The 21063-nt window shown below is 42.5% G+C and overlaps 1 protein-coding gene across 3 annotated transcripts in view; it reads right to left on the bottom strand.

Moving 5' to 3' along the window:
• Unc13b (unc-13 homolog B) overlaps positions 1 to 21063 on the bottom strand; it is a 162709-nt gene that overhangs the window by 27411 nt on the left and 114235 nt on the right. For 2 of the 3 annotated variants that reach the window (XM_059254194.1, XM_059254193.1), the window contains exons 2-6: positions 8970 to 8992; positions 6790 to 6836; positions 3586 to 3664; positions 1409 to 1483; positions 737 to 956 (exon numbers count right to left, since the gene is read on the bottom strand). In XM_059254194.1, coding sequence (XP_059110177.1) covers positions 737 to 956; positions 1409 to 1483; positions 3586 to 3664; positions 6790 to 6836; positions 8970 to 8992 — 444 coding nt within the window. The remainder of the gene's footprint in view (positions 1 to 736; positions 957 to 1408; positions 1484 to 3585; positions 3665 to 6789; positions 6837 to 8969; positions 8993 to 21063) is intronic. The other variant, XM_059254195.1, reaches the window with a different exon arrangement.

The raw sequence follows: 21063 nt of genomic DNA, 5'->3' as shown, positions 1-21063 counted from the left end.
GTGGTGCTCATCTCTTGGGATTTTTTTTCTTTTACTTTTTTTTCTTTTATAGAGACAGGGTCTCAACTATGTCACTATGTAGCCTTAATTACCCTGGAACTCAGTAAAAGTTGGGTAGACTGGCAGGAACTTGAAGTACTATCACCTCCCTGCTGGGAACTTGTTGCTTTTCCTGTCCCACGCTCCACCACTATCAGTGGCACACGTGACATATGTAGTTGGGTTGGAGAGCCTGGCACACTTTCCATCTAAACTGTTGCTCCATCTACCTGAAACTTTTATTGTCTGGATGATCTACAAGGAGTAAATTCTGTCTCCTAAGATCTAGATAGACCTGCAGGAGGCTTCTCTGGGAGGCCTGGAAATTCATAGAACTCTCTTTTTTGTACTCTCAGTCCTTTATTAAGCATGCTCTAGTTACATGAGCAATGGTGTATACTATTCAAGCTGAGCTGCTGGAACCAAATGAATCCTACAAGAGATTTGAGCTCCATCAGAAGGCTATAGAAAGTTCAAAGGATTTTCCCTAAAGGAAGTTAAGAGGAACTGTAAGGCCCATTGTTTGGAAAGGCAGTATCTCTTGATTCAGCGCCTTACTTTTCTGAAAAGTAGAGGCCCTCAGAATAAAGCAGAATAGAGAAATAATAAGTCAGACACCACTGCTCTTTGCTGCAGACTGTTTTAGAAAGGCCCTGTTGCCCCTGTTCCCCAATCCTCATCCCATGGGACCACTCACGTTGTAGGCAATCGGCATTGAGCAGATCCTGGCACTTCTCATGGCACTTGACTCCACACTCACTGCAGCGCATGCCTTGCCGGGCAAGGCCCCAGAGCATACCTTCACACTCATAGCAGTAGGTAGGAGTAGTAGCTGACCAGACCTCAAAGTTGTGGGGTGTGGTGCACGAGATGGGGTAGATTAAGGCCTGCAGAGTTTTCTTGTACACATGTGATTTCTGAAAGACACATGCCCCATCACATACCAACAACTGTATGACCATACTGGAAAGTGCCAGGGCTGAGACCATATGGACAGTCAGGTCCTTGGTTTCTTCTCTGGCAGTGGATAATACACCCTAGCCTGGACCAGCCCAGAGCCCAGCCTAGCACAGAGAAGGCCTCACTAAATGTACTTCTGGTCATCTAATGTGGGCCCATTGTTGAATCTGAACATTCATTCACTCTAGGGAAACAGAGGGTGAAAGGCTCATTATAAAACCCCAAGCTCGATGGTCATATGCTTTAATACGCCAATCTGGACTCCTGTTTCTCCCAGTGTAGAAAATTAAGACCAAATACTATCTTGGCAACCATATACACCCAGAATTTTAAAATTCATAGTTAGTATGGCTACAAAAGTGATCAATCCTGAGGCCAGTAGACTCACAAAAGTCCATGAGTCACTTACCAGTTCTTCATCCTTGAGAGAGGTACGTGTAGCCATTGCAGAAGTAATCCCCGCTTTCCGTGACTGAACCAGTGACTGCGAGAGAAGAGCTGCCTGTCAACCCCGGCTGCCACAAAAGACTGGCAGAGTCCTGGAGAGACAGCTTCAGTTTCTAAAGCCACTTGCTCTAACAGATACCATTCTATTTTCTGTCACTAAGAAACTATCCCTGGGTGATAGGTAATAGAGTCCCAGGTTAATATGTAAAACCCCAGGCCCTCAAGGACTGTTCTAGCAATGTTAGAACAGTCCTTCTTTCAGGATATCCACCATCCAAAGGGCTTTCCTCTTTCACTATTCCTAGAGTGTCTTATCCCACAGAACCTCCTTGTCTATGAGAAGGCAAAGGAAAAATGAAAAGCTTAGAATCATAGTTAAGAAACAGGTCATAAACATGAGACACACACACAAATTGTCAGAGTCACACCTAAGAACCATCCATGCTGACTCCTACGCCCAGGTACCTCCCCACACCCAGTCCACGGGGAAATAAAGGCCAGTAGCCCAAATAAACAGGATATTTGGCAAGTAAAAGGGGGCAGTGGAGGCCAAACGGGACAGAGAGAAAAGTTCAAGAACTGAGGCTGTCCTGCTAGCCAGGTTCTTGAGTAGAGGAACTCCATGTTTCTGCCAAGCCCAAGTCTTAAAGGCAACCCCTGGAGACACATGACTTCATTAAGGCAGTGGACACTGAGCAGGCAGAAATCATGAGCCTCAGCAAAAACATCAGCTGAGGGGGCCCAAATAACTTGGGAGTGTGGACACTTAAGAGGGTGGAGAAGGGCTCTGGATGCACTCACCATGGCCTGTGTAGAGGAAAGCAAAGAAAGGAACAACACGATGTTAAAGTCCCTTGAGGGCATGAAAACTTTCAGAGGCATCTAAGAGATTCTTTCCTCCAGTTCCCCACAGAGACATGCTCTAATCACTCTATCTACTAAAATCTGTCTCTGACCCAGAGAGCTGCCCAGGGCCCAGGCTGAGAGTGCCCACTCTAAGGGCAATTGTGTCTCAAAGTGAAAAACAGGCAAAGCGAAAAGACAGAGGAGGGGAAACAAACCATGATCCAATCCTGCTTGTGGAGGAGGGGGGGTGGTGATAAAAGAGTAAGAAGAAAGAGAAGAAAGAAGTGAGGAGATAATAAAGGAAATTGTTATAAGGAAAATGTGACATCAGAATTCATCTTCTACCAGCTGGATGAAAAGCTGGTGGAAGATAAGGTATACTAAAAACTAAGAGACTGAGAAAGTACAGAAATGGTAGAAAATAAGTAAAAGAAACGGTGATGAAAAAAGGTAAATGATATTTCCATTTACCCAGGGAAGGAAAGAGAAATGGGTAGGAGGAAAAGAGAACAGAGAATAGGAGAAGAAGAAAAGGAATGGATAGGAAAACTAGAATGGACAGAACAGGGAGAAATAAGAATAACAAGAGCAGAAAATAGGAAAAAGAAGAGGGTTCAAGTTTTACTGAACCCTCACACCTTATATCTGGCCTTAGAGCACAGAGCCTCTGGGAAAGCCTGGGTCCCACTCTATTCCTACCACTCCCGGGCTAAAGACAATTCCTCACATTGATCCTGCTTTAGAAAGTATGGCCCAGAACAGCAGACTTTAGTCATCCTGGAGGTTCCAAGAGCACCTTTAACTCCTAAGACTAATGCAATTCAGTTCCACAAGTGTTTTATCATTTCTTCTCAATGTCTTAGGTTAAGTAAGATACAGTCTATAGAACTTATGTTTTAGGAGGCTTTCATTTAACCTCTAGGAAGGATCAAGCTCCAGTTATTCCTATCACATAAGGTCAGTACTATAAATTTAGGGCTGGGGGTTGGGTCAGTTTCCATTTCAGCTTATCAAAGAAGCTTGCAAAGCTACCTGGAGGAATTGAGATGCCTGGTGTAAGATTTCTGAATTCAGTTTTTAAGGCATAAGCTACAAATGTTCCAGGTAGGAACTTGGCCCATTGAAGAACCCAGGGTCCTGACTTGGAGTAGTTTAGAACTAGGTCCCACTGAAACCATCACTAAATATCAGTAAGTCTGAAATGACTGATTCTAATCCTTACAGCTTGCCAAGTCCTAGTGGGGTATAAACCCAAAGACTACTGCCTGAGTTAATGCCAGGGTCTTCACTCACCAGATCACTGACAAGGGGCAGTGGCTTCTTTCGTCGTAGATCTGGCATGCTGTCAATGCCATAGAGCCCTCCAGCTGGCCTATGGAGAGAAGGAAACATAAGAATCTTTAGTCCTAGCCTTGAGTTACTGTCAGGTCCTGTGTTCTATTATCATTGCTCTCCCTCTGCTCAGAGGATGATGAACTAGCCTCCATGTACCTTTGAGATGGTTAAAGAAGACAGTAAGTGAGGAAGGAAATTCAAGAGATCAGCAATGGAATCTTCTTTTAGTTTCTCAGTGCTTCCTGCCATTTCAGCCAAGGTCTGAGAGCCCTTTTACCTCACTGGAACAGTTCAAGGCATTTTGTTTATTTGAAGATGCTTGTACTTCAAAAGGCAAGTTGGGAATTGGTGACCAAGAGAGCTTCTGCTGTACACATACCAAAGAACTTCCCCAAGAGAAGCCTTGTACAGCCCAGGCTACAACAGAGCCCACCAGGTGGCTCTACCAGAAAAGCCTGCTGCCTAGGTAAGCAAGACTATTAAACAATGACATGTTGAAGGAGACTTCCATCTACCAGCAAGAAATTCGTCTGTTCTGTCTACGCAAGGCTTCTGACACAGAGGGTCTCCATGGAGAGATACCCCTGTAACTCAGAAGAGGCTGAAGTAGTGAGACAGGAGTGCTTACAAAGCCATAGGGATGGAGGTAGGAGGGAAACAGTCCTAAATACCTACCTAAATACCATCAACAGAGACCAGAGAAGAATTAAAAAAGCAAACATTACAGTGAAAGACCAGTAGAGCATTTACACTTTTGCTATACTTATTTTTTAATCATTGCCTAATTCTATTAACACACAGTTGAAAAAAGAACAAGCAAACAAAACCAGTGCATGCCTCCAAGAGCATCAGTCTTCTATCACTATAACCCGGACTCTGGCTGCAGTTTGGCCAGTTCCCTATGTCCTCTGCCAATATTCCTCTCCTCTTCGAGTTTTAGTGTCACTTCCATAAAATATGGTTAAATTAAAAAGGAAAAAAAAAAAGCCGGGCGGTGGTGGTGCACACCTTTAATCCCAGCACTCAGGAGACAGAGCCAGGCAGAGTTCGAGGCCAGCCTGGTCTACAAAGCAAGATCCAGGACAGGCTCCAAAGCTACACAGAGAAACCGTGTCTCGAAAAGCCAAGCAAACAAACAAACAAACAAACAAACAAACAAATGGCTCTGGCTCTTTCAATGCTGAAATTATGAGCTATAAGGAAAACAAACTGTCCCCCAAAACAAACCTTATGTACTTGGCTTTGTTTAGAGACAGAGTCTCACTGCTCTGTCTTGGCTGGCCTTGAATTCGCTATAGTGAAGGGTGGTCATAAACTCACAGGCCTCCTGCCTCAGTCTTCAGCTTACAGATGCATACAAACATACTCAACTAATTACACATTTGCTTCCAGTAACAACAATGTGCTAGAGATACTGGGTAGCTGGGTTGTACACCGTAATTGGTCTAAAGACAGAAGTTCCAGAAAAATAAGTAGATGTGCCCATGATATAGGCAAGGAAGGAAGCCACAAATTGGGTTAAGACCAGGAGTTGGAACAGCCAACTCAACATACAGATGTCTAGTGAACTAGCTCCCTCAGCACAGGTGGTGGACTTTGTTTTAGTGAGATTACCAGGCTTAAGAAGCACAGAAAGGAAGACAAAAGGAAAGTACTTTGAAAACCCTTGCATTCCATTTTAAAACCAATTTGGATATGCGCTATTGGCATGTATACACTGCATAATTATTAGAAGAAAGAGCCTAAAGTTCACTGAAGAAGCAACTAGTGACAGGAATTCACAGTGAATTCTAGCAACCATAATATGCTTTGGTTAAGTCAAGAGGTTTTTGCAACAAATTAACTTTTTTTTTTTTTTTTTTTTTTTTTTGGTTTTTCGAGACAGGGTTTCTCTGTGTAGCTTTGCGCCTTTCCTGGGACTCACTTGGCAGCCCAGGCTGGCCTCGAACTCACAGAGATCTGCCTGGCTCTGCCTCCCGAGTGCTGGGATTAAAGGCGTGCGCCACCACCGCCCGGCAACAAATTAACTTTTGAAAGAGATGGAAAGGGCTGGCTCTTTCAAACAAGTTGCCTTAACCAAAGAAGTCAAAGAGAGGGTGTGTGTGTGTGTGTGTGTGTGTGTGTGTGTGTGTGTGTGTGTAAGTGTAGTAGCCAACTTTGTGATCTGACCTTCTTCCTTGGCTAAGAGTGGGATAGGAGAACTAAAGGGCTGCCCGAGGGGGAGGCCCCGGGAGACACAGTCAGCCGGCTCTGGGCAGCAGCTGAGCTTTAAAATGACTCTTGTGCAATCACACGGGTCAGAAACAAAGCACAGACAGAAGACACAGAGCTCAGAAGAGATGCCACTTGTGTCTTGACTGCAGTGGGGTATAATAAGTGACTCACAAAAACAGCTAAAGCAGGACTGAGCCCAGGGAGTAATCCAATCAGCTACACCAATAATAAAATAGCAAAAAATTTCAGATGAATATATTTATTCTAATGCTTTTATTTTCTATATAAAAAGCACATCCACACTATAATACGATAGATAAGTAATTATAGCCTGGCAGTGGTGGCACGCGCCTTTAATTCCAGCACTCGGGAGGCAGAGGCAGGTAGATCTCTGTGAGTTTGAGGCCAGCCTGGGCTACAGAGTAAGTTCCAGGACAGCTAGGACTATTTCACAGAGAAACCTGTTTTGAAAAACCAAAAAACAAACAAACAAACAAAACAGAAAGAAATAAATTACACACTGTTACACACTGGCTGCTCTTCCAGAGGACTGGGTTTCAATTCCTAGCACCCACATAGTAGCTCACAACATCTGTAACTCCAGTTCTGGGGGACTCCATACCCTCACACATGCAGGCAGAAAAATCAATGCACATAATAAATGAATGAATGAATAAATGAGAAAGAAAGAAAAATAAATTAGATAGGCAAGGATGTGAACGCTAAAGCAACCTCTCCTGGCCCAAGGACTGCTACACAAAGCTCCTGCTTCAGCCTTTAAGGACTCAGTCAACAGCTCTCTCCTCTACCCCAGAGAGCCAGCCAACCCATGGTGAGACCTCTTCCTTTACCACAATCCAGCATATGGAGCTGTCTCACATATCCCCAGAGAAAAGCTAAAAGTAGACAAAGATGGAATCCACAGGAAGCTTGCAGAGAACCACTTACCCTTCTGGGAGCCACTGAGGCAAAGAGGAGTCACCATCATCTGAAATCTTTAAAAAGAGAAAGAAAAAAAGTTAGCTCATGGCGGAAAATGAGAGAGTGCCCATAGGTTGGGCAGTGAGCAAAGTAGGTCACACGAACAGTTTTGTGACAGAGCCAGTCGGAAGTCTAAGTCAAGACCCTATTACCTTGGGCAGCAAATAGACTGCTGTAGTGAGCAGTACCTGACTTCCTTCCCCACAGTAAACAGAAAAGTCTCCTGGCTAAGATCCAGTGGGAACAGCTAGCTGCCGGAACTCTTACCTTATATAAGCTATCGGGAGACAGGGCTTACTTGGGATCCCAGGCCTTACTGGACAACTTGGTGTAGCTTGGGGTCCTCGAACCTCAAGCTCACTAAGTATGTAAACATAAGAATAAGTCTAGTCCCTACATTTTACAAACTATCTAGTAAGAGGTCAGAGGGCAGAGTAAATACTTGGGTTATGATTCCGGTGAATTTTACGGTAAGTAAAACTTCGGATGAGAAAGTCAAAAACTGAGGCACCAAACAATCAAGGAAAGAACAGTTACAAACAAAATAAAACAAAACTCACTTTTTAGAGGGTTCTACATAAAACAAGAGCACAAAACCAAACAAAGAACAAGGAAGTTTTTTAAGCAGTGCACAGAAGAGAGAGTCCTAAAGTTAACAAGGGTCTCCCGGAAAGCCATCGTGCAGGCTTTTGAGGAACAAGAAATCGGTATCAGCACATCTGGGGCCTCCTGGCTTGCTTTGCTCCTTCCACCCCAACTACCTTGCTCCTTAACTCTCCTGGTGCAAATGAGCTCCAGAAGGGGGGCAAAAATAAGGTAGTTGGCTCTGGAAGGGGGAACGGACAGAAGGAGGCAGACAGAACAGCATGGGGAGCTCAGACAGGGCTATCAGGCGAACTTTGGGTTGAAGGTCCTTCGCAGTAAGCACCTGTCAGGCTGTCTGAGCTTTAACCCATCTGTCTACTCCATCCCTGTTCCACCTCGTCGGCCTCCTGTCCTAGTCCTGGAGTGGAGGACAGTGGTAAGGGGAGGGCTAGGAATGTGCCAACAGAAGAAACAAGGGTGGGTGAGGACCGTGGGAAACAAGTCTCCCACGGATGGGGGGGGCAGAGGCAAAGGCTAGGATCTGTGCATTTCTAGACCCTTCCAACCAGGATGTATCTTCCCTCTGGAAGCAGCTACTGTACTGAGTGGATTCTTACCTCTTATTTTAATTCTTGGAATTAACATTTGCCAGAAACTACTTGGCTTCAGAAAACAGATTTTAAAAAAAGTCTTTGGGAGCTAGGCCCAGATCATGAACACTTCCTGTACTCAGAGAGGGCAACAGTTTGCAAAAGCACAGAGCATGCATTCACAGCACACTGAAGGAGGGAAGGAGCAGGAAGAAGTCTAGCCAAATACTTATAGAAGGTATGCTCATAGACAGAGATGTACCTAAAGAAAAGACAAGGTGAACCTGAATCCTGTGCTTATAGGTTCAGAACCTATGTACAAACTCATCTGAACAGGATTCAGTGTTTGCTAGGGCCCAAGTCACAAGCAACATAAATCCTCACTAAATTCAAAAGCCATAACTAACAGGCACAGAGCATTAGTGCTTCACAAGGCTTGAGATGGCCACACAACAGGTGTACAGAGGCTTATGCCCAGAGAGCGTTCAGACAGCCAGCTCAAAATCATGAATGCACTTTCATACTTAGGGTCCCAGACCCTAAAATATATCTGTGGTAGCTCCCAATCTCAATATAAAGTATGTGAACATGCTGGGCTCAGCCAGGGGTTGGTTACAACATATGCCAGAGTTGGCAACAAGTAAGAAATGGACACACACTGTACAAACTAGGAGAAGAGAAGGGCAATCCAGTGTGTTGCAGTGTCAAACTGAATACAAGTGGAAGCACACACATGCTGTATTGAATGTGCATCCATGCCGACACGCACACATTCTCTCACTATGTTCCAGGGAAGGTGGCATGAGCACACACAGCATAAGCATGCATACAAACTTCTTTCTGGAAAAACAGACTGTCTAATGTGAACCATAGCTCAGAGGCACAGATCATGCACACATATACATACACACAGTACTCAGAGAGCAGTAGAAAATAAACAACAAAATAGGCCCAAATGACCAGAGGCACAACCTGAAGAGCTTCTTGCTTTCCTTCTGTAGGAGAGAAAGAGCAGGAAAAAACAAAAAGGGCAGAAAGGTTAGTAGATTCAGTTCTATCGCAGGAACCCAAAAGAATGGCAGCTAATCCTAAGGGACATGGAGGAGAGGGACTGAACACAGGAGGAGACCTAAGTAAGGGACACCGACTGGTCCCTAGAATCCTTACTTCCTGTGTTGGCTGGTCTGGTGTTTAGTCTGAATACCCAGTGGGTATTTAATGCAAAGGACAAGGTCTGCCTGGGGATTCCACTTGTCCTTTTCCTTTTTCCAAAGTGGTCTGTGTTCAGTCAGGGCTGCCAAGGCCACAGAATCAGACTCCTCCTGCAGGCGGGCAGCACAAGCTGCAGAGCACACAGTACCTTCTTTCTTCAAAAGCCATGCAAGCTAAACTCATCTGCATAGAAGTCCTCAAACCCTAAGCTTGATGGCTGAGCCCTTTCCACTTCACAGTGCAGACTTGGTCATGCACTTGCTCAGTAAGTAAGGCCTGTTTCTCCAGACTAAATTAAGCTGGGCTAAAGTAGGACTAGAGTTACAGCCAGGATCAAGATGTTGAACATGTAAAGACCTTGGAGTGTCAACTGCTATAACAGAAATCACAGTGATCTGGATACTAAAACCATGAATTCAATCTCAGGTTTGATTATTACGTATTAATCTCAGAGCAATATTCCAAGGGAAGTGGGCATGTCCAGACTAGTCAAGCAAGCCACAGCAAGAGACAAAGTCTCCTTTTCTATTCACCAGAGACTACACTACTTTACAGGACCACATGTGGCCAGTCAGTATAGAGGGGCCCCCAAAACAGCTTGACCACGCAGCTGCCATGACAGGCTTAAAGGCCCAGGCACAGCTTCTGTGACAGGCTTACTGGCAGGCAACACCCAGATCCAGGAAAAGCCATAAGCTGACAACCACCCAGGGATCCACCCAGGGGTGAGGAAGTACCTGACATCCCAAACTTTCCAACCATTAGATAAGGTGGCCAGATGTCCTTGAGTCTAGCACACACCTATTTTACAGATACCCCTAGACAATGTCAGCCAATCAGAGTCCTGAACCCTGGAATCCCCTCACCCCAACCTCTGCTATGATAAAAACCTTACCCTGCTTCGGCTCAGGGCTCTCTGCTCTCACGCTGTGTGGGACAAACAGAGAGACTAAGCCCAGGAGCTTGAAGGTAATAAAGTCTCTTTGCTTTTACATGTGGGATTCAGTCTCCGTGGTGGTCTTTTGGTGGTCCCTGCAATCTGGGCATAACAGCCAGGCCCACAGTCTTCCTATGAAATCATCCAACTAGGTCCTTCCACTTTCTTTTCTCTCAATTTGAAAAGTCCATAACTATCATATTGCAAATAGAAGAAACTAATTCATAAGTTCTCAGTTATATTTCTGGTGGCCAAATGGATCACTTGTAAGGATTCAGTCCTTAATTACGTCATCAGCCTGTGATGGCGTCCCAGCCTAAAAAGCAGGTAGGCCCGTCCCTCTCTTTCCTTTCTGCTCCTTCCTTCCGTCTGTCCTCTCTTTCCCTCTCTCCCTCTCTCCCTCTCTCTCTCCCCCGCTCCTAATAAAGCTCTAAAAAGGTAACCATGGCTCGTGACTCTCCTCCAACACTCTCCTCCATCGGCATGGCATGGCCGCTGGGGGCGGCGGCCAGTCACGAGGAGCAGCGCCCGTTGAACCAACATCACTTGTCCAGACAGAAGAATGAACTCAGTAATAGGAGTCCTCCAAAACAGTGTGGCACCAGGAAGGTGAGTGAGGATTGAAAGATAGATACTTCCTAGAGTAGGAACAGAGAGCTCTTTCACATCCACATCCCACCCTCCTGAGGATACTTTTTCTCTCTGAATAAGAAAATCAGGCAAGAAATACTTTGACCTTAAAGACTCAAACTGGAAATGTTTCTTTCCTTCTCCACTTCTTAAACACAGTCTAGATCTCATACCACATTCTGATTCCCTGCCCTCAATTTCTCCAAAATTTTATTCTCAAGAATAAAATATAGAAATGGCTCAGTAAATAAAATGTTGCTGCACAAGCCTGAGAACTGAAATTCAAATGCCCCAGAACTCAAATAGATGCCTGATGGGTTAGGCAGTCCACCTTTAACTCTAGCTCTTGGAAGGCAGAGATGGGGGATCTTTGGAGCAACCTGGTTTGCTAGACTTGCTGTATTAGCAAGTTCTGGGTTCATTTGAAACCCTGTCTCAACTAACAACATGGAGAGTGAGAGGGCCGGGGAGCCAGATCAGGGCCATGACAGGCTCCTAGTAGTCTTGCCAAAGACCAGGCCTCAGTTTCAGTTTACTGGAGCTGGCTGGAGCTGAGCAAGCAGTTCTCGGGAAAACCACAACTCAGGGGCAATCAATCAGCAGGCACCCCACAGCCTTCTGCTAGCTAAAGATAGCTTTCTCTACCCTGCCTCTGGAAAGTTCCTAACCACTAGAGCCACCTACCAATCCTATAACAACCCATAAAGTTTTTGTTTAAACCCACCAGTCAACCCCCAGACTAATCTCTCCTCCCTGGAATTCTCCTAACCCCGCTTAAAAGGAACCTGCGAGCCTCTCTCCGGGTTGCCATTTGCCACTTTGTCAGACGGTTAGACTGCAACATATCGGTAATTTTAATAAATGCCCTTGCTGCTTGTACACGTGATTGGCGGTCTTTTATGGGACTTCTCACAGACCTTAACAGAGTGCAATCAAGACTCCTGACATTAACCTTAGGCCCAAGAACGCACACACATGCAAACACACAAACATACATAAATTTTTAAAATACATAATAAGCTGACAAAGCCATCAAGGCTCTTAAAGATTTGGTCCCAAGCCCCGAATTTTTCTCTCCCACCAACTTTCTTGGACTTATATATACTTTGTACAATCTCATTTTCTCACAGTCAAAAATCCACAGTTATTTACTCATTCCCTTCTACCAGCCTGACACAGCTTTTCCTGATACCCACCCAGGTAGGAGTTAATTAATTCCTACTAAGGCATCTAAGGTCTGTCTTTATCTTTGTCCTCTTTTTAGTACTTACCACATCATGCCTTGACAAATTCTACCATCATACACATGAGAATATGACAAATAGATACAGATGTTGAATCTCAACTGGATACTACCGTCATTTGACAGTCTATCATTACACCAGTCTCTTCCCTCCCTGGCTGCTGCCCTAACAGTAGTTATACCATACCTTCAAATCCCTACTTAGCCTAGCATACTATTATCTGACTCCTGCACAGCACCTGCATATCTCAGGCTTAGTTTAAACTGAGGATGTTTTAAAACACACACACACCACCACCACCACCACAACAACAACAACAAAATACCTCCTCTTACTTTCTCATATCCAAGGCCTGAGATAATCCTCCCCAATCCACAGCCAGACAGCCAGATTCCTCCTTCTTTTCCCTCAGTAAGTATGTGTGGTGGTTTGAAAGAAAATGGTCCCCAGAGTGGTGCTATTAGGAGGTCTGGCTTTGTTGGAGTAGGTATGGCCTTGTAGGAGGAAATGTGTCAGTGTGGGGGTGGGTTTTGAGGACTCATACAGGGTCAAGCCATGCCCAGTATCTCAGATGACTTCCTGTTGCCTTCTGATCAAGATGTAGCCAGCACCATGTCTCTTCTGCACCACCATGTCCTGTCATGATGATAATGGACTAAACCTCTGAAAATGTAAGCCACTCCAATTAAATTTTCCTTTATAAAAGTCATGGTCATGGTGTCTCTTCACAGCAATAGACAGTATGGGTTGATCATCCAATCCTCTGTAATCTACCTCCTAAATATCTTTGACATCTTTTTCTGATCCGAATTCTAGGTTGCCATTGGCCTAATCCATATCCTCATTGCCTCTCATCTGGACTACAACAAGAAATTCTATGATCACCTCCCCTGGCACTGGACATGGTCCTCTTTATGGTCCAATTTATACTTCATAGTCTTATTTCAAAATGTTTATCACAGTTTTTCTTTGCTTGGCTGCACCAATGGCTCACCAGGCCGTATTACAACATATAAAGTACTTCAACATTTTAAATTTCAATACCATTGTAACTCACCCTTCTGCCTCTCCTCTGTATCTGTCCCATATGCAAAAGTCTTACTAAGTGTTACCCACTGAATGCCTGCACATCTCCTTCTCGTGCTCATGGAACAGATCAGGGCTTATTCTTTATGATTGAGCTCAAATATTAAAACTTCTGTGAAATTTCCTTACTTGACTTCCAAGGGCAGAATAAGTCATCTCTCCATCATGTGTCAAAAGTACCCACTCTTCTGTGTGGATTCTTCTATGGCAGTATATTATCAATAGTATGTTTCATTGCAGTTGTCTGTATAAACATCTCCCTTTATACTTCTTAAGAACTGTGAACCTGTGTGTATGTGTCTATAATCGTGCACACATATATGTAGATGCCAAAGGTCAAGGTTAGTGTTTTCCTTAGTCACTCTACACCTTACTTTTTAAAAACATTTATTTGTGTGTGTGTGTGTGTGTAAAATGCATGAAAGTATTCACAGGTACCATGGCATATATGTGGAAGTCAGAAAAAAATTGTAGAAGTCAGTTCTTTCTTTCCATCATGTGGGATCCAGAGACAAACTCAGGTTGTTAAATTGGTGGGATGTGCCTTTACCCACTGGGCTACCTTGCTGGCCTTTTACCTTACTTGTAGAGATAGGGTCTTTTGCTAAACTCAGATATCAAAATTTGGCTAGACTGGCTGGCCAGCAAGCCCTAAAGAGCCTCCTCTCTCTGCTTCCACAGTGCTGGGATTATAGGGGTACATGCCTCAGTGCCTGGTGTTTTATGTGAGTACTGAGGAGCAAACTCAGATCCTAAAGTTTGTGAACAAGCATTTTACCAAGTGAGCTATCCTCCAGCCTAAGAACTGTGAATTTCTTAAGAATATCTTGTGATCAAGGAATCTATGACCTTCTTGAGAATAAGCACTATATATTTAATCTTACCTTTTTAGCCAGAAGGCTCAGCAAATCTAGAACTTGTATTTAGGAAAAGGAATCTATAAATTTGAGGACTTAGAAAACAAAAGGCTTTTCTAAGAAAACCTCTCTTGTCCAGGACCAAAGAAAATATGCCAGAAGCCTGTACCATTTCCAGAGGGAGAAGCAGAAGAATCTGAAGTTCAAGGTTATCCTCATCTACACAGTGAACTGAATGCCAATGTAGTACATATGATGTAAGGATTATGTCCTTAATTATGTCACCAGCCTGTGATGGCATCCCAGCTTAAAAAAAGCGGGCGTGCCCTCTCTGTGCCCTCTTTTTCTGCACTCTCTCCTTCCATATTCTCTCCCCTCTGCTCTCTCTCTCTCTCTCTCTCTCTCTCTCTCTCTCTCTCTCTCTCTCTCCCCCCCCCCCCCCAATAAAGCTCTAGAAAGGTAACCATGGCTCGTGATTCTTCCGCCACCGCAACATCCAGTGCTCTCTTCCGTTGGCATGGCCACTGCAGGCGGCAGCCAACCACGAGAGCCGCCACTTAACCAACATCTGAGGCTCTGTCTCAAAAAACAAAAAAACAAAAAACCTAAAAAAACCTATTTTTTAAATTAAAATTTGGCAGGGAGTTCTCATCAATAATATGTTTAAGCAGAGATGTGGAGGAAAAGAATAAAAAGAACATTCAGAGTCCTTGAAGAAAAGTAGTTTAGGTCTAATTCATGCAAGTGTGAAGCCTAAGGTGAGAACATAATTGGTGTAAAAGAACAGCAAGTTTTCAATGAAGAGCCAGTTCGAGCCCCACAAAGAACTCTGACTTTCATTTGAATCAGAAGTGATGTGATCTTTTATAACAATTACTCTGATTGCTGTGAAAGAACAGACTATAGAGGGACAGGAATTTAAACAAGAACAGTTAGATTACTGAAATAATCTAGATGAAAGAAAATGGTGGCTTAAACAGAAATAGATGTGATGGAGGTAGATGTCACTGCCTAAAATGTAGAGGATGTGTTAGCAAGATGGCTCAGCAGTTAAAGGCACTGAGTTCAACCCCTGGAACACACATGCTGAAAACAAAGAACTGACTCTTGTAAGTTGTCCTCTGACGTGTACATATATACACGTACACACACACACACACACACACACACACACAGAGAGAGAGAGAGAAAGAGAGAGAGAGAGGTGGGGGGAGGAAGGAGGGAGGGAGAGAGAGAGTATAAATGAATGAATAAAGTTGAAGGTAGAGAAGGCATAATTTACTAATGGATTAAAGTCAGACATGACCACAATTTACTAGTAAGGAAAACTAGATAAAAAGCTGAGTTGGTGAGGAATTGAGGAGAAAGATCTAGAGTTTGGTTTGGGATGTGCTCTGTCTGAGACACCTGTTCACTTCCTAATAATGACACTGAGTAGATGTGGAGTGGTATTTGTGGAAGATGTCTGGACTTGAGCTGTAAGTCCCAGAATGATTTTAAGATCCATGTGGATATGAACAGAGAGAAAATGGCAAGGTTGAGCCTTAGGGTGTTACAAAGTTGTAGAGATAAAGAAAGATAGGCAAGCATAACTTGAAATCAATGACAAAAGAAAATTATAATGAGAAAGAGCCCAGAGAGTTTTTATGGAAGCCAAGTGAAGAGAATGTCTCAAAAAGAATAGAGGCATAAAGGCATCCAATCAAAGAGAAGTAACGAGAGTCCAGGAACAACCCCTACTCTCATGCCCAGTTCATGTCTGATAAATGTGCTAAGGCTGTTTTAGAGGAAACAAACAGTTTAATACATTATGCTGGACAAGTATATATATATATATACACACACACAATGCATAAGAGTGAGGTTGAACTATTCCCTGTACCATCCACACACAACTACAAATGGATCACAGATCTAAATACACCAGCTATAAAACTATAAAACTCTCAAAAAAACCAAGGATTGGGGCTGAGGAAATGGCTTAGTCAAGTGTCTGCTGTGCAAGCATGATGACCTGAGTTCAGAGCCCCAGCATCTATGAAAAAAGCAGAGCATGCTGGGGTTGGAACGCACGCCTTGATCCCAGCACTTGGAAGGCAGAGGCAGGCAGATCTCTGTGAATTAACAGCCAGCCTGGTCTACAGGACAGCCAAGGCTACACAAAGAAATCCTATCTCAAAAAATAACAAACAACAAACAAACAAACAAACAAACAAAGCAGGGCATGGTAGCACATGTCTGTAACCTTAGTGTCGGTGGGGTGGGGTGGAGACAGGCTGATCCTTAGAGTTCACTGGCCAGACAATCCAGCTAATCAATGAGCTCCAAGCTCAGAGAGATCCAGCCTCAAAACATAAAGTCGAAAGCAGTAGAGCAGTATTCCTTAACCTTCCTACTGCTGTGACCCTTTAACACAGTTCCTCATGCTGTGGTGACCCTCAACCATAAAATTATTTTGTTGCTACTTCATAAGTGTAATTTTGCTGCTGTTATGAATAGTAATGTAAATATCTGATATGCAGGATATCTGACATGCAACCTTCACAGGTTGAGAACCGCTGCAATAGAAGAAGATACCCGATCAACCTGTGGCCTCCTGTAAGCTCTGTAACATGCACACAGAAGCACACAGTCACATATAACACACACACACACACACACACACACACACACACAGAGTATTAAATCTTTGTAATTTTGTATTAAACCATAGTTTCTTAGTTATAATAAAAAATCATGATCAAAACAAAAAATGTTGATAAACTGAATTTTATCAAAATTCAAGACCTTTGTGTGCTACTTCACATCAATTATGATGGCTCTTATTAAATAAGAAAACAAGCATTAGAGATCCTGTGGAGAAACTAGAATCCCTATGCACTGTTGGTGGGGACACAAAATTGTGCACTTTACCAACTGCGCCATCTCTCCAACCCCTCATCCTTTGGGATATTTTTCTAAAAATTTTATAGGTTTAGGCTCATATAGTTAGGTCAGTGGTGCATTTGGAGTTGTTTTTGCTTGTGTGTGTGTGTGTGTGTGTGTGTGTGTGTGTGTGTGTGTGTGTGTGTATGCATGTGGGCTTAGTTAAAAACAACCATTTAGAGTTGTTTTGTGCTAGTTAGGGTTCAACCTCACACTCTTGTGCATTATACATATCAAGTTGTCCATCATAAATTTATTTTATTCTTCTGTCCTTAAAAAACAGCCTAGGGGACTGGATAGATGGTTCAGTGGTTAAGAGCACTGAGTGGTCTTCCAGCTGAACCAGGTTCAATTTCCAGCACACACGTCAGGCAGCTCACAACCTCCTGTAAGTTCAGCTCCCAGGAATCTGGCCTTCTGGCCTACACCAGCACCAACATGTGGCATACACTCACACATATACATGATTTAAAAAACAAAACAACAACAACAACAACAAAAAAAACGGCCTTAGAACTTTTGTCAAATCTGTGTTGGACATCTCATCTTCCACTATGAATCTCTACTTTACATTTTAGTTCTGGACTTGAGGAGAGACCCTGTCTCAAAAAATAAGGTAAAGCCAGGCAGTGGTGGAGCAGGTCTTTAATCCTAGCACTTGGGAGACAGAGGCAGGCAAATCTTAGTTTAAGGACAGCCTAGTCTACATAATGAGTTCCAGGACTACAAAGAGAAACCCTGTCTTGAAAAACTAAATAAAATATAATAATAATAATAACAATAATAATAATAATAATAATGATGATGATGATGATGTAGAGAGAGTCATAGTGGAAGATGTCTGACACAGTAATCCCACCTCAAAACATACACCCAAAAGAAACGAAGGCAAGAACTCAACACACACCTTTATAACTATACTCAGAGCAGCACTGTTCACAGCAGGCAAATGGATGGGTGAAAAGATAATGTATACATACAATAGCATACTGCTTGGGAAAAAACGTTGACACATGGATGAACCTAGAGGACATGAGGCCAAACAAAATAAGCCAGCCGCAAAGGACAAACATCATTTGATTCTACTTATATGAATTCACTAATTCATTCACTAAAGCAGTCAGTTCACAGAAACAAAGTTTCTAGACTATAGGAAGGGTGAATGAGCAGTTATTATCTGAAGGCTTCAGAGCTGGAAAAGGTACATAGATGGTGGTGATGGTTGTATAATGTGAATATACACAATTTACAATTCAAAATGCTTAACATTTTTGTTACATGTATTTTACCATAGTAAAACTTTTAAAAGTAGTTAGTAATGAATGCACTTATATCCAGAACATTCAAATAGCCTGTGTCCAACTTAACAACAAACAAGCAAACCATTTTAAATGTGCCAAAAATTTAAATGGACATTACTCTAGCCATATAAAGGACCAATCAACACATGCAAAGATGTTTAATAAAATTAGACACTATGGAAATGCAAATCAAAACTACATTGAGAAACCACTTCACAACCCACAAGAGTGTCAAAAGGACAAATAATATTGCCAACACCAGTCTGAAATGAAAACCCTATGTTGCTGTTAGAGATACATAATAGTGTAACCATACTAGAAAACAGTTTCATAATTCTCTAATTTGTCAAACACAGAATTTTCACAGGAAACAGCAATTCTACTTCTCGGTAAATATCTAAGAGAATAGAAAACATGTCCACTGTGGACATGGGGCAGTAAACCTATAATCCTAGCAGCCTGGGTATGGACTCAGAAAGAAAAGCAACAACAACAAACATATTCACACAAAACTGATGCACAACTCCAGTGTTCACAACAGCATTATTCTTTCTTTCTTTCTTTCTTTCTTTCTTTCTTTCTTTCTTTCTTTCTTTCTTTCTTCCTTTCTTTCTTTCTTTCTTTCTTTCTTTTAAAGTTTTTTGAGACAGGGTTTCTCTGGGTAACATCCTGGCTGAGATCGGCCTGCCTCTGCCTCCCAAGTGCTGGGAGTAAAGGTGTATGTCACCACTGCAGGCACATTACTCTTAAGAACAAGAAGTGTTAACAATTCTCCAAATGACCATCAATCGAATGTTCAGCCAATAAATATTATTCAGTCACAAATAGAAATGAAGTACCAATGTGTGCAAAGAAACAGGCTAAATAAAAGAAACCATACACAAAGTGTCTGCTATTATACGAATTCATTTATGGAAACTATGCAGAACACACAAAGTAGATTAGTGGTTGTCAGAGGCTGAACACAAAGGGGTGGGAGACTGATTGCTAATGAGGATTCTTAAGATGTTGGAAATGTTCTCAGATTAGATAATGGATGATTTTATAATTATATGAATATATAAACAAACAAAAATGCTAGACTACTTTTGAAGGGACGTAAGGGCAATTTTATGATATGTAAATTACCACATTAAAACTTTCATAATAAAAATAAGAAAATGACTACCAGTTGTGTCTAGTTGCTGACAGACTCATTAGGAAGAGGATGAAAGACAGAGCAGCAGTTTAAAGTACCCCAGGGCTTTTTTGACCAGCCAGCAGTCCTTCAAGCTTTAAGGAGTTGTAAAGATGCACTGTTTTGACAACACAGTGTTTCTTTTGCTGCTGCAAAGAAGTAATTTCAGGATGTTCAAGGAAGGAAAAAACTGGCTTCAGAGTAAAGAAGAAGAGAAACCCCTTCTAGAAGGGGAATTATGGAAGGTGCTTTGGGCTGGTGAGAATGAGTAAATGCGGGAGGCTGACATGGTGAACGCGCGAGGCCTCAGGTTAGAAGGAAGCATATATATGCCAGTGCATTGGAAACAGGAAAGCAAGACAAACTGCAGGACAGAAGTGCCCTTTGGGGAGGGGTACAGTAGAACAAGAGAAGATAAACCTGAAAATATAAACCAGAAACCAGCTGAAGGAATGTGGATTATTTTATACATATATAATTTATCAGGAACAGCTCCGGGGATATTTGAAAACAGAGTGACATGATTTCCATTTTTTACTTTCTAAATTGAATTTTATGACTTGACATTACCATTCACATTATTTAAGTCCTTAAATATTGAAGAGATATACAGTATATTTAAAAATTAAAAAACACCTCCATCTTACTCCACTAGTTTTTTATCCAATAAACTTTCTCCCATGGAGAACTGTATATGGCCACATGCTACATACCATTTGAGTGAACAACGGGCTACATATAAAAATGTTGTACATCACATGGTCTAGGTCTACTGTAGACTATACTATCTAGGTTTATGCATACTTCAGTGCTAACACAATGAGGAAGTTAGCAGGGGTGCCTTTCTCAGGCTGTATTTCTGCCAATTAACACATGACTACATCAGTTTCTCATGTATCTCTCCCTCAATATTATATACCACAGCAGGCTCTAGGGGGGTGAACTTCCTTCCCTCTCTTTTTATAGAAATGGAAGCATCTCATACACACCATTCTGCACTATGCTTTTTTCCAGGTCGACAAAGCTTAGGTAGCTTTCCATTTGAATAAAGAGCTACTTCACTTTTTTTATAGCTACATGGTACTGCATCCCATTGTTTATGTGTGCCAAAATTTTATTTCATCATATATTTAAAGGGATTTAGGTTGTTTTCAATCCTTACTATTAAAAACAATACTTCAAAAATAGCCTTGTACATATGCCACTTCCACATGTAAAAATATGTCTACAGGATACATTCCTGGAAGTAAGACTGAGGGCTCAAAAGGTGTGTATATTTACAACATTGATACATTGTTCCCAACGCTTTCCTTAGAAGTTATATCATCCCACCCCATCAGCATTGTATGAGTACCTGATTCCTTACACTCTGCCAATAAGATATGTCTCTCCATTTAGTTTTGTCTTGGGAAACCTAATCAGGTTATATGCAAAAGAGGATAACCCCATTTACATTTAAAATTGGATAAATATAGCATATGCTCTTTGGATAAATTTAATTTTGATTGGGAGAAGAAAATGTAAAACTACATATTTCCATGCTGCCTAGAAACAAGTTCTTTCATTTCCTGCTGTGAAAAAACACACTTCGTTTTAGTTCTCAGGTATTTGGGGAAAGCAAAAGCGGAATATGATCCCTGAAGGGCAGCTGGGCCCATGGGCAGGGTCAGTACAAGGAGGCAGCTCCTCGGTGCTCC

The sequence above is a fragment of the Peromyscus eremicus genome, chromosome 2 (genome assembly GCF_949786415.1).
Source record: "Peromyscus eremicus chromosome 2, PerEre_H2_v1, whole genome shotgun sequence".
NCBI classification, from domain to species: domain Eukaryota; kingdom Metazoa; phylum Chordata; class Mammalia; order Rodentia; family Cricetidae; genus Peromyscus; species Peromyscus eremicus.
Note: the sequence above shows the minus strand (reverse complement) of the source record. Positions and strands in the feature narration are given on the sequence as shown.